Here is a 15,130-nt window from a genome sequence, read left to right as displayed (position 1 = left end):
GAATTTTCAGTTTTAATATCATTCTCGATTATAAAAAAAAATTGTTTTATTTGTGTGTTCTGACTCAGTGTATAACTCTAGTGAGTCGTCCTTCTTCGTGAAGAAAGGTATATAAGTGGGACTTCAAAAGTGAAAAAAAAAATTTAAAAAGGAAACAAAAAAAAGTAACGTAAAAAAGTTTGTGATGCAGGGCCCATTTGAAAATACCAAAAGTCCTTGTCATGACTCATGAGTGTGGTTAATTCGGCCTTTTTATTAAAGCTGAGTAGGCCCACTTACACCAGAGACTCGGCCCATATTGAGGTAACAGTTCACTTTTGTTGAAAATCTCCCCTACAAAGTGCAATCTACAAAGGTAATTCTCTGTATGATTAGGCCTGTCCATTTTCAATTGGGCCTTCTCATTTTGTTCCATCCTCATCCAGTTACCTGATCTGGGCTTTGTGAACGGGCCCTTCTGGCCTACAATCCAAGTCCCGCGTGATTAATATCAACAGGGAGTTGTTCAATCATGTCACAAAACATAGTTGAAGTGTAGTGTTTTTTTGTTTCCCTCGACTCTGACTGAGATGAAGTCAAAATTGAGCGGGTTCCTCGACTGCTCGGGTCTGTCGACGTATGAGGGGGGTCAAGCTAAAAATCATGAGAATGATGTCTAGTCTGTATAGGAGAAAATGTGAGTTTTGGGGTGTCCGAAGTGTCTCTCAGAGGAGACTCTCAAGTTAGCTCGATAGAAAATAAATTTATGGAGATTGCTTGGTGCTAGGAGTTCTCCCTTTAGTTATTAGTGAAAAGTGAAATTGTGAGAGATTTATCTGAGTGGAAATCTCCATAAGCGAACAACAGATTTCTCACGATTCTGGCACGAGTTTTATAGGAGTAAATATCCTCTTGATTTCTTCCTTATTTGGCGATTAGTGCTCCTCAGTACTCCTTGTGTTTTGATCACCTGGTTAGTGAGGCAATGACTCTTATGAGGTATTTGGTTGGCATTTTGAGAAGGAAATGAGGCGAGCCGGGGTGAGAATCATTCATTCTCTCGTTTTGTTAAGTTTGCGAGGGTGAAATCTCAAACTCATCCTACCCTCATTCCTTCATTATAGAGATTAGTCAAGTTCACTAAAATGATGAGATTGACTAATCTCCACAACGGAGAATGAGTTTGATATTAAAAAGTAATCACAACCATTAAATTAATCTATTCTTATTTTTAAGTACAAAAAATTAGGTAGTATGAAAATTGTACTATTCATTTCATATCAAACATGATAATGTTCATTTCACACTCACTTCAGACTCGCCGACTCGTCTCACATTTATTGGATTAGCAATCAAATGCTCTGTTAGACGCTTCCGAAGAGTATTGTCGGGGGTGACATTCTATGTCGACCGAGATATTTCCGATTGATCATATTGCTCGGTTACTTTTCCTTTAGTTAGGGGACACGCATGGCAACATCTCATGAGGAGGATGATTTAGGGTATCATCATACTCTCTCAGTGCCATTTGTACGGACATCATTCAATAAAAATTGGGGAAAAACGGAAGAGTGGAATTAAATAAAACAAAATAGAAGTTTCTTGTTGGACAAAAACACAAAAAAAAAAATTATAAAAGAAATAAATTCATATCATTACTCAATTACAAAGCCCAGCCCACCATCATCCTCTCTCTTCTCTACGTCTACATCAAGTATTAAGTATTCACACCTATCAGGCTACCACCTCTTTTCTGATGCAACTTCCCTATATTGACTGCCACGTGTCAATACCGACAATCTTGAAACACCATTGGCTCTAGGGTGGCAAAAATTCGGCTTCAGACTTTTAGGTCGGACAAGATCAAGTATTTAAGAAATATTTATATGTACGAACCATAATTCAGATTAAATTTAAGATATATTTAAGTGATCAAATTCGCATTGATTTTAATTCGGACAAATGATATAATTCTGATTAAGGTACGGACAAGATTTATATGTTTGGATCGGAATTCAGTTTTAAATCGGACAAAAAAAATTATGTTTGGATCCTAATTTCGAATATATAACTTATGTATAAACTTAATTTAATCCGAATCGGACAAGTTCAATCGTCTGTACCAAATAGAGTTTTGTGAGTGGCTGGGGTTTGTTGTAAATTTTTTACAGCAGACCCCACTATAAATCCATCACACACTGATACAATTTTTTATAAATTTCAAAAAAATAATGATTATATTTTGATTGAGATTACGAGTTTAATGATATATTTTTTGTTTCAAACAAAAATCAAATTGAACATCAAAAGGAAATGAAAATTTTGGACCGTTTAATATAAACAAGAAACATTCAATAATATCTGTTTTGATATGAATTTGATTTTTGTTTTGTCACCTCTAATGGGCCCACACCTCCACGTCTTTGTCTCTAATTACTCACCTATAAACCCGTACTTCCCTCTCTCTCTAAACGCCCTCTCTCTCTATATCTCTCTCGCCAATTTCGCCGTCGTTTGATCCGGCGAATTTTAATTTATTTAATTTATTTTAATGTGATTTATCATATATATCCGTTATACGGAAAGAAATTCGCAGATCTGTTGGAATTCTACTGTCAGATGCATTTATGGCCGTCTGATCTTCCTCGTGACCGACATTATATTGTTTTCTCCGTCGGGTACAAATTTTTTTTTTATTTTCTGTAAATATTATTTCTTCGACTTCGTCTTCACATCACCGAATTTTGGTGTTGAATTCAAGATTTCGATCTGTTTAGGGTTTTGTGATTGGAATGCGAGTCGTGTTGAGAGGGTCTAAGCTGTTGCATTGTCGGTGTTGTTGATCGATTAGCCGAATTTATCCACAAAGTTTCAGCTTTCGTGCCGAATTCCGATATGTCGGGCCCTCTGGATCGTTTCGCGAGGCCTTGTGAGTTGATCTCTCGTCTTCTGGAATCTTGATGGATTTTTTATTATGTGAATTTCGTCGTTGTTCTTGAATGCTTTTCTTTTATTTTTTAGGGTTTTACTTTTAGTTTCAGTTTGGTGGTGAGAATTTGGAGTAATTGAGAAAGATTGGAGCTTTTGAGCTATGTTGTTCGTCAATTCCAGTGCTTTATTTCGTTTTTGCTGTGAAGAACTTATCTAAATTGAGTCGGATGGTGGGGTTAGGTTAGAGTAATGAAAGATACCAATTTTGGAATTTGCACTGGTTTGATTTTCTTTCTTCCATTATCAGTACTACTTTTTTTTTTTCAGCTTTACAGTCATCGGTTATTTGATGTTTTTCCTCAGCTATCTTGATAATAAAGCTCATAGCTCATAGTTTCTTTTGAAATCATGAACTCTGTTTCCAGGTCAATTACTATAGATTTTTTGAAATCCACCTCAACTTTCAGTTATTGTTATTTCTTTCTTTATTTTCTTTTTGAAATTTAGTTGGATTTTTCTTCAGTGATGAATTCTTATTTTCTGTGAGAACAATTCTTGGAGGTATAAAAGCTTTTGGAAAATTTTCACTGCCCCTTTATTTTTCTTGATGAAAGTTGAGTTTTTAGTGGTGTAAAAGATGTTAATTAACTTTAGTGCTTGTGAGATTGAATTGATAATGTAGTTTTTAGCATGTGTTTCATTGCCCAGATCGCTGACCACTTCTTTCCCTCTCTTTCTCAATCACTTGATGTTTTGATATATGACAGGTTTTGAGGGGTTTTCTTTAGTGCTTGTGAGATTGAATTGATAATGTAGTTTTTAGCACGTGTTTCATTGCCCAGATCGCTGACCACTTCTTTCCCTCTCTTTCTCAATCACTTGATGTTTTGATATATGACAGGTTTTGAGGGGTTTTCTGGTAGTGACGAGAGGAGAGAAAGGAAATCTGACTTTGAGAACTCGGAGGACGAGAGGCGAACAAGGATTGGATCGTTGAAAAAGAAGGCAATAAATGCGTCTACTAAATTCAAGCATTCTCTCAAGAAGAAGAGCAGTAGAAGAAAAAGTGTTGGCCGAGTGAGCTCTGTTTCAATTGAGGATGTTCGAGATGTTGAGGAGCTGGAGGCGGTTGATGCATTCCGACAGGCATTACTTATGGATGAGCTACTCCCAGAAAGACATGATGATTATCATATGATGTTGAGGTCTGTCCAATCTTTTTTTTCTTTCTTTCTTTCTGAACTGTTATGCATACAACAACTTGCCTGGGTTTTTTTTAATTGGCTTTTTTCTTAGTTGTTTTTTTTTTCCTTCTGAATTGTGATGTAATGATACAAACCACCTTATTAGAGCAAAAGCCATGCTTTGTTTTTTTTTTTTTTTTTGAGCCACCCGTTCCAGTTGGGAACTAAGCACCGTGAGGGTTAACCAGGGAAGATCATTTTCATCTTCTTGTTTTACTGATGAAAAGTTCTTGTCAATTATACATAGCTTTTGAAAAATTTAAAGACGTTGCTTATTTCACATCTAGTTGTATGGTGAGCTATTACTGGTATAGTATGTGCTAATAGTTTCTAATTAACCGAGGTCCTCTTGGTTTTTCTTGGGGTCTTTTTCATTCTCACTCATGACATTTATAATGGGAATTGTTGATAGTTTTTTTAGAAACAGCTCATCTTGTCATGAACATTGTGATTGTGTAGCAATGGCCTTTGTAAGCCTTTAACATCCTGCAGGTTCTTGAAGGCGAGAAAGTTTGATATTGATAAAGCTAAGCACATGTGGGCTGATATGCTTCAATGGAGGAAGGAGTTTGGCACTGATACTATTGTGGAGGTAACTACATTCCATGATTGGTAGCTTGCAGTGATGCTCAACCTTTTGTCTATTTATTTATTAGGTTCAATTTATCTTTTCTTTTTGCCTGCATTTTTCATGTGTGCTTACTATATTCATGGTGCCAGGATTTTGAGTTCCAAGAGAAGATTGAAGTTGTAAAGCACTACCCACACGGGTACCATGGTGTGGATAAGGAGGGAAGGCCTATTTACATTGAACGACTGGGGAAAGTTGATCCAAACAAGCTTATGCAAGTTACGACAATGGATCGATATATTAAATACCATGTACAGGAGTTTGAGAGGGCAATGGCTTTGAAGTTTCCGGCTTGTACCATTGCTGCAAAGAGGCATATAGATTCAAGCACCACAATTTTAGACGTTCAAGGCGTGGTATGTTGCCTACTTGCCTTTATCCCGTTGGTATAGGTACCATCTGTGTATATGCACGTGAATATGGATGTAATTGCTGTGACTAATCACGTGTCACTTCACGATCTTTAGGGCTTAAAGAACTTCACCAAGTCTGCTCGGGAACTTATCATGCGGCTACAGAAAATAGATGGTGATAATTATCCTGAGGTATGTAATCAAAAGACTATTGAAATTGGTTACTCACTTACTCCTTGAATGTTTCACATTTATTACGTTACAAATATATAGAGGCAGATAAAATAATACCATACAACTGAGTACTGACATATAATTTCTTACATTTTGCAGACTCTCTTTCAGATGTTTATCATCAATGCTGGTCCTGGATTTAGGCTTCTTTGGAATACCATAAAGACTTTTCTAGATCCCAAAACAACTTCCAAGATTCATGTAAGTCTAAAATGGTTTTTTTCCTTACTGTGGGAACATTTTTGGTGGCTTTGTTGGGCTTGATATAAAAAAAGGTAAACAACTCATGTGTACAAGGCTCCCGCAGTGGGCGGAGGGACAAACAAAATATACACAAACTTGACCCCCCACATAATATGTGGGGAGGCTTTTTCTAGCCCAGGAATTGAACACGTGATATCTAGGTTGCACCCCTTGCAACTCTACCATTAGGCCATATGCTCACATGTTTTGTTGGTTTGCTATCTCATATATATATATATATATATATATATTTTATTTTTTTTACTGATGTGCATATTTTTTGTTTGGACTTAATTAGGTTCTTGGTAACAAGTATCAGAGCAAATTGCTTGAGATAATTGATGCTAGGTAATTGGGATACAATCTGTTTGTGATGCGAATGCTTTTTTCAATTTCTATTAGAAGTCTCTTTTTTTGTGTATTTATGTTTATCCAAGTCATACTTGCACTAACATGTATCAAAATTGCAATTTTTGTAGTGAGTTGCCAGAATTTCTAGGTGGTACTTGTACCTGTGCTGATCAGGGAGGTTGTCTTCAGTCTGATAAAGGGCCATGGAAAAATCCAGAAATATTAAAGGTTTTATTCTGAATTTTGTGATTCTCAAGTTGCAGTTCTAGGGTTTCTTTTCTGTCACCTTCCGTATCATGTAAATAGCCTCTCTTTAATGCATGTGTAAAACTGCTTATGTCATATTTGTCCCTAACAAAATCTTGACATAGGGAGATTGTTGTTCTGCACTTCTGTTTTCTGTTTGAAGCTGTTAGATTTTGATCTTTGTTCCTCTCTTTTTACCTTTCCTTTGTTTCGTTGCTGCTGTATTACTTCGCATCCTAAGGCAGGTGTTTGCATCCCTGTCGAACAGTCAGAGAGAAATGCATTTGTATAAATTGGTTGATGTATTTGAGTGCAGATGGTTATAAACGGTGGAGCACGACGTGCTAGGCAGGTTGTAAAAGTTTTAAACAGTGAGGGGAAGGTCATTGCTTATGCCAAGCCACAGTATCCAATGGTAAGACCATCTGAGTGTTATGGGTTCCTATACCTACATGCTTGTTTCTTGTCAAGATTGCCCCATTATTTTGTTTGTTACTGTCTTGAAGCAGTTAAAAGGTAGTGATACCTCTACTGCGGAGTCAGGATCTGAAGCAGAAGATATTGCTTCCCCAAAAGCAATGAAGAGTTATTCACATCTTCGGTTGACTCCTGTTCGTGAAGAGGTAGGTTTTAATGTTTCTCTCTCATTATGCTTGCTATATTAGTTCGACAAGGCATGACTAATTGAGAATGTTTGAGAGAATAATACCTTGCAGGAGTTATGTGTTTATGATTTTCTTCTTTTTTGAAAAGAGTGTTTATGATCTTGAGGACCCCCTTCTTACTCTTCCAAATCTGCTTTAGAATGTGGAAATTTATTTTTGTGAAGTTTTTAACAGAGAACTTCTTTTGGTTAACTTTTTTCACTGGGAATTGAAATTGCACTTGCACTTTCTTTGAGCCACTTTTACTCCATTGGGTTGCAAAAATGACCATGCATTTGTCTTCCTCTGACTGTTGAATTTTACCACAATATTTTTATTTACATAACTTGGAAAGTAAATTATTTAACACTGGTGTTGGAGAGAATTAGTGATAACCATAATAGGCAATTGAAATGAATCAGATATTGTGCAAGTTTTTCTTCAATTGCACTTTCTTGATTTGCAGGCTAAGGTAGTTGGAAAAGTAAGCTATGCTGGTAGCTTCTCAGGCTATGATGAATATGTCCCTATGGTTGACAAACCGGTTGATGATGGTTGGAAAAAGCAAGTACCCATCCAGAGGCCCTCTACTTCCAAAGGTTAGCAAAGCAATTCTATTTTTTATTTTTCCTCTGCTTTTACAATTTACTTTAAATGTTTCTGTCTTATTTTCATGCTTGTTATGTTTGATAAACAGTTCCATACATAGACGGTCCTTGCTCTATTTATAACTTGATTGTATGCCTGGATCATGCTTAAATGATTTACATATAAGTCAGTGATTATGATCCCTGACCTTGTATCAGCATAAAGAAAAAGGATTGTGGCAATAAGATTTATTCCATTGGTTCCCGTTTCTTTTGTTTTCTTTTTTGGAATGGGAAGAAAATGTATTAAAGCGGAATGAACTACAAAGAGGCTAAGCTAGTGGCCTTCACTTGGATGGGTCCAATCTCCCCAAGCACCAGTAATGACCTCCATTTACTCCATTAGCTCTATACGAAGCTTGTAGCATATTTGAAGACAGATTTGATGAAACTGTTCGCACACTTTTGTAATAGAACAGAACTAGTTATTCATGATTGAAACTAGATGAAAGGGTGGAGGGTCATTTTTTTTTTCCTAACTGCATTCTATCTCTTTGTTATTTGGATGAGTCAGTAATTTTTTGGCCATAATCCATCTATTGAACAGTTGTTTTGTCTCAATCTCTATAGCTAATTTATAGAGTCATTTCTGTTCATTCTCTTCATCCAGGGAGAATCGGAGAAATCAAATCTTCATCTAACAATATTAGCCTAAGACTGTTACAGCCGAGTCCATGTAATCATATGATATGTTATATGTATACACCTCATAATGTTTGAAATGATTAGAATATATTTCGTTATAGCTTCTGCTAATTATGCATAATGCTACCCTGCAGTGCTGGATACAGATGCTTTCAAAGCTTCTTAATTTGTTCATTTAATTTTTATCGTCGCTTCATATAAAATGTTTTTAAAAAAATTCTTTGTCAATGCAGGGATAGTTTTCTCACCAGATACCCAAAAGAATCCAGAGGGAATTCATGCTCGGATTATTGTAGCACTAATGGCCTTCTTTATGACGCTTCTCACTTTCTTTCGTTCAGTGTCGTACCGTGTTACTAAGAAGCTTCCTGGCACGTCTTCGGCTCATGAACAAACTATTCCTGAACCTGCCTTCTATTCAACACAGGAGGAATTCCGTCCCCCTTCACCAACACCAGGATTTACAGAGGCCGATCTCCTGTCCAAGGTGCTGAAAAGGCTTGGCGAACTAGAGGAGAAAGTTGATACACTTCAAGCAAAGCCATCAGAGATGCCTTGCGAGAAAGAGGAGCTGCTTAATGCTGCTATTTGTCGTGTCGATGCCCTAGAAGCGGAGCTGATTGCTACCAAGAAGGTACAGTTTCATAATTCCTTAGTAATACTTATGTCTGAGGAAATCACCATTGTCATCATTATTATCCAAGCCTTAATCCTTATCATTTAAGATTGATTAGGAAACAATAATGACAACTATTTTGACTCTGATATGTTGATTCTCGCGTTCCATTCAATCTGTCGTCTAAAGCTTCACTCACCTCTTAACATCCTTGTTTGTTTCAGGATAAATGTTGATCATTATTATCATTTGTACTTTGTTTATCAGTACCGTATGCAACCTAATTTATGTTCCCTACAAAATTTGGACGTCATAGATCTGGTTTATAATGACGGGGCATTTAATAATAACCATATATTTGATCGCTTAATGATATTGTTAGTTATTGAACTTCAATTGTAGGCTTTTGTCACTTGTGTTTTATCATGTATACGTTGTGTGTATCATTTTTTAAAGCATGCATGGTGGGTGTCTTATGAGCACGAATGTCCATAATTTTTTCTCAATAGCTATAGTTGCTGAAAGTAGCATAACAACTCGATGATGTGCTATTTTCTGAGCAGGCACTATATGATGCTTTAGAGAAGCAAGAAGAGCTGCTTGCTTACATAGACGGTCAAGAACAAGCCAAATTCCGGGTAGGTGGATCGATCTAGTTTATTTATGTATTAGAAACTTGACCATACATATGGCTGATACAATTTTTTTATGGCACTTCAGAAAAAGAAGTTCTGCTGGTAGATGTTTGTTCTGTGGAGAGAGACTGCCTGGCCAGGACTAATGGGCTTGAAACTCGAGTGTCGTTGCATCCCTAAGAGCCGGACATACAATAACATGTTTGATCTTGTTGAACATATACTATTTCAAACAACAATTTTCTGTGGATTGTGAAGGATTTGAATTCTCATTGCAAAATGAACGGCTATGTTTCGAAAATACTTGTGGTTTCAGTTGTTTTAACACTCGTGTTGTGATACTCGAACTGATGAGTGAGTTCTACTGGGAATTTAAATACCCCACCCTTCATGCGATCATATTAATTAAACAATCTTAAGTTGTTATTGTGGATGCTTTGCAATGCTTTACAGCAGAGAAACAGCGGCTGGGTGCTGACCTCTCGTGCAGAGACTCAGTGCGCCAAATAAAATTTGAATCTGAAGCTTTAATCTGGAACAATGGCTGGGTGCTGAGTGCTGACCTCTCGCACAGAGATGCAGCGATGGGAGGGACTGAAATTCCCATGCTTATATAACCTTAACTGGGGTGGGGCTTCTCTTGGTGCAATATTTTTTTCTCCCATTTATCTAAAATCATGGCTCCAACCCTGAGCTGAATAAGAACATACATTGCACCAAGATGTTATTGTTTAACTTTCTCGCGATTGGATTTCTCTATGGTCTCATTTTTGTGTGTTTTGCTTATGTTCCTTCTCTTCCATTAGTATCTACTACTATATTAAACCTGGAAAGCACCATGAAGGCCTTCTTTACACTAGAAACAAAGAGCTGGTTCAACATATATATATACACAAAAGAAGTTGCAGACTCTCCATGAGTCAAATATTATACCAAGGGCTTCAAGTTGAATGCTACACTCAGCAAACAATTCTCTTTAGAGCAGTTGAACAGATTTCTGTGGGGCTCAATTATCATCATTGCCACCAAAATCAGTAGATATTAGGATGAAAATCCCATGTCTTTTACGGTTCTACCTCACCGGCACACTGGGGTTCTTCAATCAGAATAGAAAAAACTTCTTCTTCTTCTTCTTTTTCTTTTCAACGTATGCTAGGAGCTGCTGTTGTATTACCAAGGAATCCTGAAGTGCCTGCAAATCAAGAAATGCCATAAAAAAGAAACCATCAGCACAATTTTCCTATCCTAATTGAGTTGTCGTGCTTTCGCTGAATATAGATACCAAGAGAAGCAAGTAGATATACCTTCTTTGTTGCTTCTAGTTCTTGCTCTAGATTATCAACGCGGGCTAGAGCAGAATTCAACATTTCCTCTTTCTCGGGTGGCATGAATACAGGCTTTGAGCTCAGAGTAATCATCTTCTCTTCCAAATCCGCCATGCGCTTCATCATGGTTATGTATTCAGTGCCAGCGACGGTTGGTGCTGGTAACTGACGACCAGCCTTCAACATTTTTTCATCATAATATACTTGACTGCTATAGAGAGCAGCTTCAGCAAGTCTTCTAGGCATGTCACGGGTCAACCGGACCATGGTGATAACGCCCGTTACCAAAGCCATGATCCCAGTGACGATGTTATTGCTCATTCCTCCAGGGTTGCGGGCATCATGAGCAGAGAATCCATCTGTTGGGTTCGGAAACCAAAGGTCACACTAGATGTTAGTACTTCCTAGAATTTTTTCTAAGAGCATTATCTTAGCAATGTCCATATGTAATCAACCATTTTAGCTCTACAAATCTTATAAACGTTATCCGAAAGTGAAAATTTTAAGGTGAACATCTGAGCTTGTGTAGATTTTTACAGAAAACAAATTAACCATCATGAAAAACAATCCATGTACCTCTAGATACGGCGAGTTTATCGTTCTGTACTGGTTTAAGCCAGGCAGCATGTACATTTCTGTCAACCATGGGAATCACTTTCTCATTATCATAGCCACCGTTCCACCTCTTTTTGATTGTTAACTGCAATATATGAGGTGAATTATCAATGAGAAGTAGTAAATTACGATATTCTACAGGAATTGAGAATGGAAGGTGAACTCCAAAAATCACTTGCTGAGTCTTGAACTCAATGGCCTTCCTAATCAGCTTATTAATGATATCATAAAGATCAAATCCAGATGACATTGAAATCAAAAAGCAACAAACGTACTTCTTCTGGAACTGGAGGTAGCTGCAGATGCTCCACATTCTCCCTCGGAAGTTGATTACCAGCATCCGAGCCCAAGGAATCATGTCTCTTCATGTTATACACAAAAAGGGGAAATTATTACTTACATAATTCTGAGATTTTTGAACAACATGATAAATGGACATTAATCGTGTTACAGAAATCAGAAATGTATAAAAATATTAACAAAAAAAAAAAAAACTTGAGATCTGGACCAAGTACCTGATGTGATGGTTTCTCATCGTCAGATATTGTTTTCTCCTCAATTCCTGACAATATTCTCCCAGGGCATTTGCCCTCACCATTTTGAACCATCTGCATCATCGAAACAAGAAAACGTCATGAGCTCTTATCTAATGATTTTCAATGCTCAGTTGTAAACATCCAATTGGAATTAAAGAGGAAAAATTACCTTTAGTATATCGGGGTCATTCCATGGGCCCTTATCAGAGCGCATGCAACCACCTTTATCAGCACAAGTGCAAGTTCCACCCAAAAACTCTGGCAGCTCACTGATACCGTCCCAGAAACCAAGGGGAGATGAGGGTTAGTGGAGCAGTTTCAAATGCATTTCCATATTGTATGATTGAAAAATCAATCTTATAGTCTATGGGCTTATATTGGAAACTGAGAAGCCCCACCTTTTACGTAAAATTGATGATCAAGAGTATTCTTACCTAGCTTCAATAATTTCTAGCAACTTGCTCTGGTATTTGCTCCCCAGAACCTGAAAGAAATTTCATCACGGTTTAGTGTCGTAACTAAGTAGCTATAAGGAGAGCTTAACTCCAAACCAGTTGGAATGATTTATACTGACATGGATTTTCGCAGCTGTCTTTGGGTCAAGAAATGACTTCACAGTGTTCCATAGGAGCCTAAATCCAGGACCAGCATTGATGATGAACATCCGGTTCAAGGTCTACAACAATAAGAACATCCAATCAGCATCGTCTAAAATGAAAAAGACTACAATTCATGCTAGTGAGGCAAGACAAGCGAGAAGCTAAGAAGACGTAAACTTAAGGCCCCAGTATAATTTGAACCTCAGGATAATTGTCCCCATCAATCTTCTGAATTTGCTGAACGAGCTCCCTTGCAGCTTTGTTGAAGCTCTTAAGCCCCTGAGATACCAATATTGTCAGTTACCAAAAAAAAGGAGGAAAAAGGGAGGAGAAAAAGAAATTGAATCCACATACCACTCCTTGTACATCCAAAATAGTAGTGCTCTGATCAATATGCTTCTTGGCTGCAATTGAACAGGCTGGGAACTTAACAACAAAGCTCCTCTCAAACTCCCTTACATGGTACTTGATATAGCGATCCATTGTTGTCACTTGCATCAGCTTGTTAGAATCAACTTGACCGAGCCTTTCGATGTAAACAGGTCGCCCATCTTTATCAACTCCATGATGTCCTTGTGGATAGTATTTCAAGACCTCATCTATTTCCTTGAAGTCAAACTCCTTAACAAGGAAACAACGTGTGTATAACATCAGAGATGTATGTCAAGGGCGAAATCTTCACTAAGATTTTTAATAAATAAAACCTCAATCTGTTCACATGTTTACCTCCATGATTGTGTCAGCACCAAATTCCTTCCTCCACTGAAGCATATCAGCCCACATTTGCTTGGCTTTCTCAATATCAAATTTCCTTGCCCTTAAGAATCTGTGTCGTGATACAATGGGTGACCATTAATTTTCTTGTTAAAAATAAATCTGAAATAGTATGAGTTCTCTTCTCAGTCATCATCAACTGAAATAGGAACATTGTGTAACCTTAGCATCATATGATGGTCATCATGTTTAGAGGGCAGTAGTTCTTCCAAAATAAGTGCTTGGCGAAATGCATCGGCTGCCTGTAATTCCTCTGCATCAATATGATCCTCAATCGCTACAGACATAACTTTACTGTTTCTCCGACCCTTCTTTGTCAAAGAATTCCTGAACTTGTTTGAGGCACTAATTGCCTTCTTCTTAAGAGACCCAAGTCTTGTCCTCCTCTCATCCTCAGAGGTGTCTTCAAGACCTGTTAATGGATTGCAAAAAAAAAAAAGACATAGGTGAACTTTAGAGGTGAAATTTTGTAAGCGATAGAGCTCAAGCTATAAGTCTTCTATATCTATGCCTATCATTTGGTTCCCAAGGTACAGCTAAAGAAACGTAAATAGTAGATAGAATCTTCCAAGGGACCATAAAATTTTGAGCAATCACAGCTGACAAAGGTTTTTAAAAAATGACCAATCAAATCCTTGAACCAGAAACTGGACAACATTTTTCAGGTTTTATGTTTCTCTGATATGATAATTAATACTGCTTCCTAGAAGCGGAAAAACCGAAAAAGAAAAAGGTGCTTAATGTAATTATAGAAGAAGCCATTTTCAATAAATTTTGGAAAAGCAACTCTATTTCTCTTCTTCCCTACATTCATGGAGCACCTGTTTTACAATTTATTACGTCTATCCATCTGTAAACTTGTCTTTTTGAATTTAACTTTGAAACTTCACATTTACATTTTCAGGCTCTTTAATCCACAAAAATATATGAACCTGATACAAAATTTCCATTTTCTGAACATTCCTCTAGCTTTTGCCCATCTTTTTCCATTTAAAAACTCCAGCAAATCAGTATTAACTATCAAAATGAATCAGAATAATCGATTGAAAAGACGAAATGCAAAGGAAGTAACGGATTTTAGAATGCATACCGGCCCTAATGTGTCGATCAATCGGTCCAGACATAACGTCGGCCATGATTAAATCGGTTTGCTCAATTTGAGATGGAAAGAAGAAGGGCAGGAGGATCAAGCACTCATTACCAAGATGCCCAAAATCAAGCCCTCACCAGTATAAATATTCCTATAACCATACCAAACGTCAGAACATTGAGACATTTGCATCAAAACAAAATTAAACATTAAACCACACATTTAGACATTTCCACAAACACAAAACAATCATATTTAACTCTCCCAAAATCTCAATGTTGAAAACCAGTAAAGATTTCACATTCAAGAAACCCCAATTTACACATCAAAACCCATAAACAAAATAAAACAACCCAACCAAAATTGGTGCAAGAACTCATCTGGGTATATGCAAATACTACTCAAAAACAAAAAAATTTTGCTAGCACAAAAGGGTTTTAGCTATGATGGATTCAACATGGGTATTCCATGTCTGAACAAAGATTGAGACATAAAACCAAAGAAAAAGAAGAGAAAGAGAGAGAGAAACAAAGATGTTACCTTTAGAGAGAGAAAAAAAAAATAATGTAGGAAGGGAAGTGAGCAGAGGAAGGTAGAGAAGCTGCACATATATATGAAGGCTTGCTAATCTGACAGCGAGGACGAAATGGACAGAATCAGAGACTAAAAATGAGAGCTTGTGAGATGTAATCGAGTTGACGAGGTCTAAAATCTAGCTAACACAAAATCAGTTGAGAAAAATAAGGGAGAGAGATCTCTAAATGCGTGCCACACCATACAATTTGTATACCA

The 15,130-nt window shown here is 37.1% G+C and overlaps 2 protein-coding genes across 4 annotated transcripts; one reads left to right on the top strand and one right to left on the bottom strand.

Annotated features, from left to right (window-relative positions):
• Nucleotides 1–2,442: 2,442 nt before the first annotated feature.
• Nucleotides 2,443–9,825, top strand: LOC120014047 (phosphatidylinositol/phosphatidylcholine transfer protein SFH8-like). Of its 2 annotated transcripts, none has more exons than XM_038865969.1 (15): nucleotides 2,443–2,657; nucleotides 2,757–2,908; nucleotides 3,812–4,115; nucleotides 4,647–4,746; nucleotides 4,875–5,141; nucleotides 5,253–5,330; nucleotides 5,472–5,573; nucleotides 5,914–5,963; nucleotides 6,095–6,194; nucleotides 6,529–6,627; nucleotides 6,719–6,835; nucleotides 7,323–7,455; nucleotides 8,382–8,782; nucleotides 9,328–9,402; nucleotides 9,485–9,825. In XM_038865969.1, exons 2-15 carry the CDS (start codon nucleotides 2,875–2,877, stop codon nucleotides 9,503–9,505), a joined length of 1,881 nt encoding a protein of 626 aa, XP_038721897.1. In that variant the 5' UTR covers nucleotides 2,443–2,657; nucleotides 2,757–2,874; the 3' UTR covers nucleotides 9,506–9,825. The 2 variants fall into 2 exon arrangements, with proteins under 2 accessions (XP_038721897.1, XP_038721905.1); XM_038865977.1 differs by having other exon boundaries at nucleotides 2,444–2,657; nucleotides 6,722–6,835.
• Nucleotides 9,826–10,297: 472 nt separating this feature from the next.
• On the bottom strand, nucleotides 10,298–15,123 carry LOC120014058 (phosphatidylinositol/phosphatidylcholine transfer protein SFH3-like). 2 transcript variants are annotated; one of them, XM_038865989.1, is made up of 13 exons: nucleotides 14,879–15,123; nucleotides 14,339–14,489; nucleotides 13,411–13,660; nucleotides 13,201–13,300; nucleotides 12,829–13,095; nucleotides 12,676–12,753; nucleotides 12,450–12,551; nucleotides 12,310–12,359; nucleotides 12,045–12,144; nucleotides 11,855–11,947; nucleotides 11,615–11,701; nucleotides 11,301–11,424; nucleotides 10,298–11,083 (listed from the first exon to the last, which is right to left on the bottom strand). In XM_038865989.1, the coding sequence occupies exons 2-13, from the start codon at nucleotides 14,382–14,384 to the stop codon at nucleotides 10,626–10,628; spliced, it is 1,755 nt and encodes a 584-aa protein (XP_038721917.1). In that variant the 5' UTR covers nucleotides 14,385–14,489; nucleotides 14,879–15,123; the 3' UTR covers nucleotides 10,298–10,625. The 2 variants fall into 2 exon arrangements, with proteins under 2 accessions (XP_038721917.1, XP_038721925.1); XM_038865997.1 differs by lacking the exon at nucleotides 14,879–15,123 and having other exon boundaries at nucleotides 10,298–10,591; nucleotides 10,704–11,083; nucleotides 14,339–14,468.
• Nucleotides 15,124–15,130: the final 7 nt, after the last annotated feature.

This window comes from Tripterygium wilfordii, chromosome 2 (genome assembly GCF_013401445.1).
Source record: "Tripterygium wilfordii isolate XIE 37 chromosome 2, ASM1340144v1, whole genome shotgun sequence".
NCBI classification, from domain to species: domain Eukaryota; kingdom Viridiplantae; phylum Streptophyta; class Magnoliopsida; order Celastrales; family Celastraceae; genus Tripterygium; species Tripterygium wilfordii.
The sequence above is the reverse complement of the archived record's forward strand: the minus strand, read 5'-3'. Positions and strand labels throughout refer to the sequence as shown.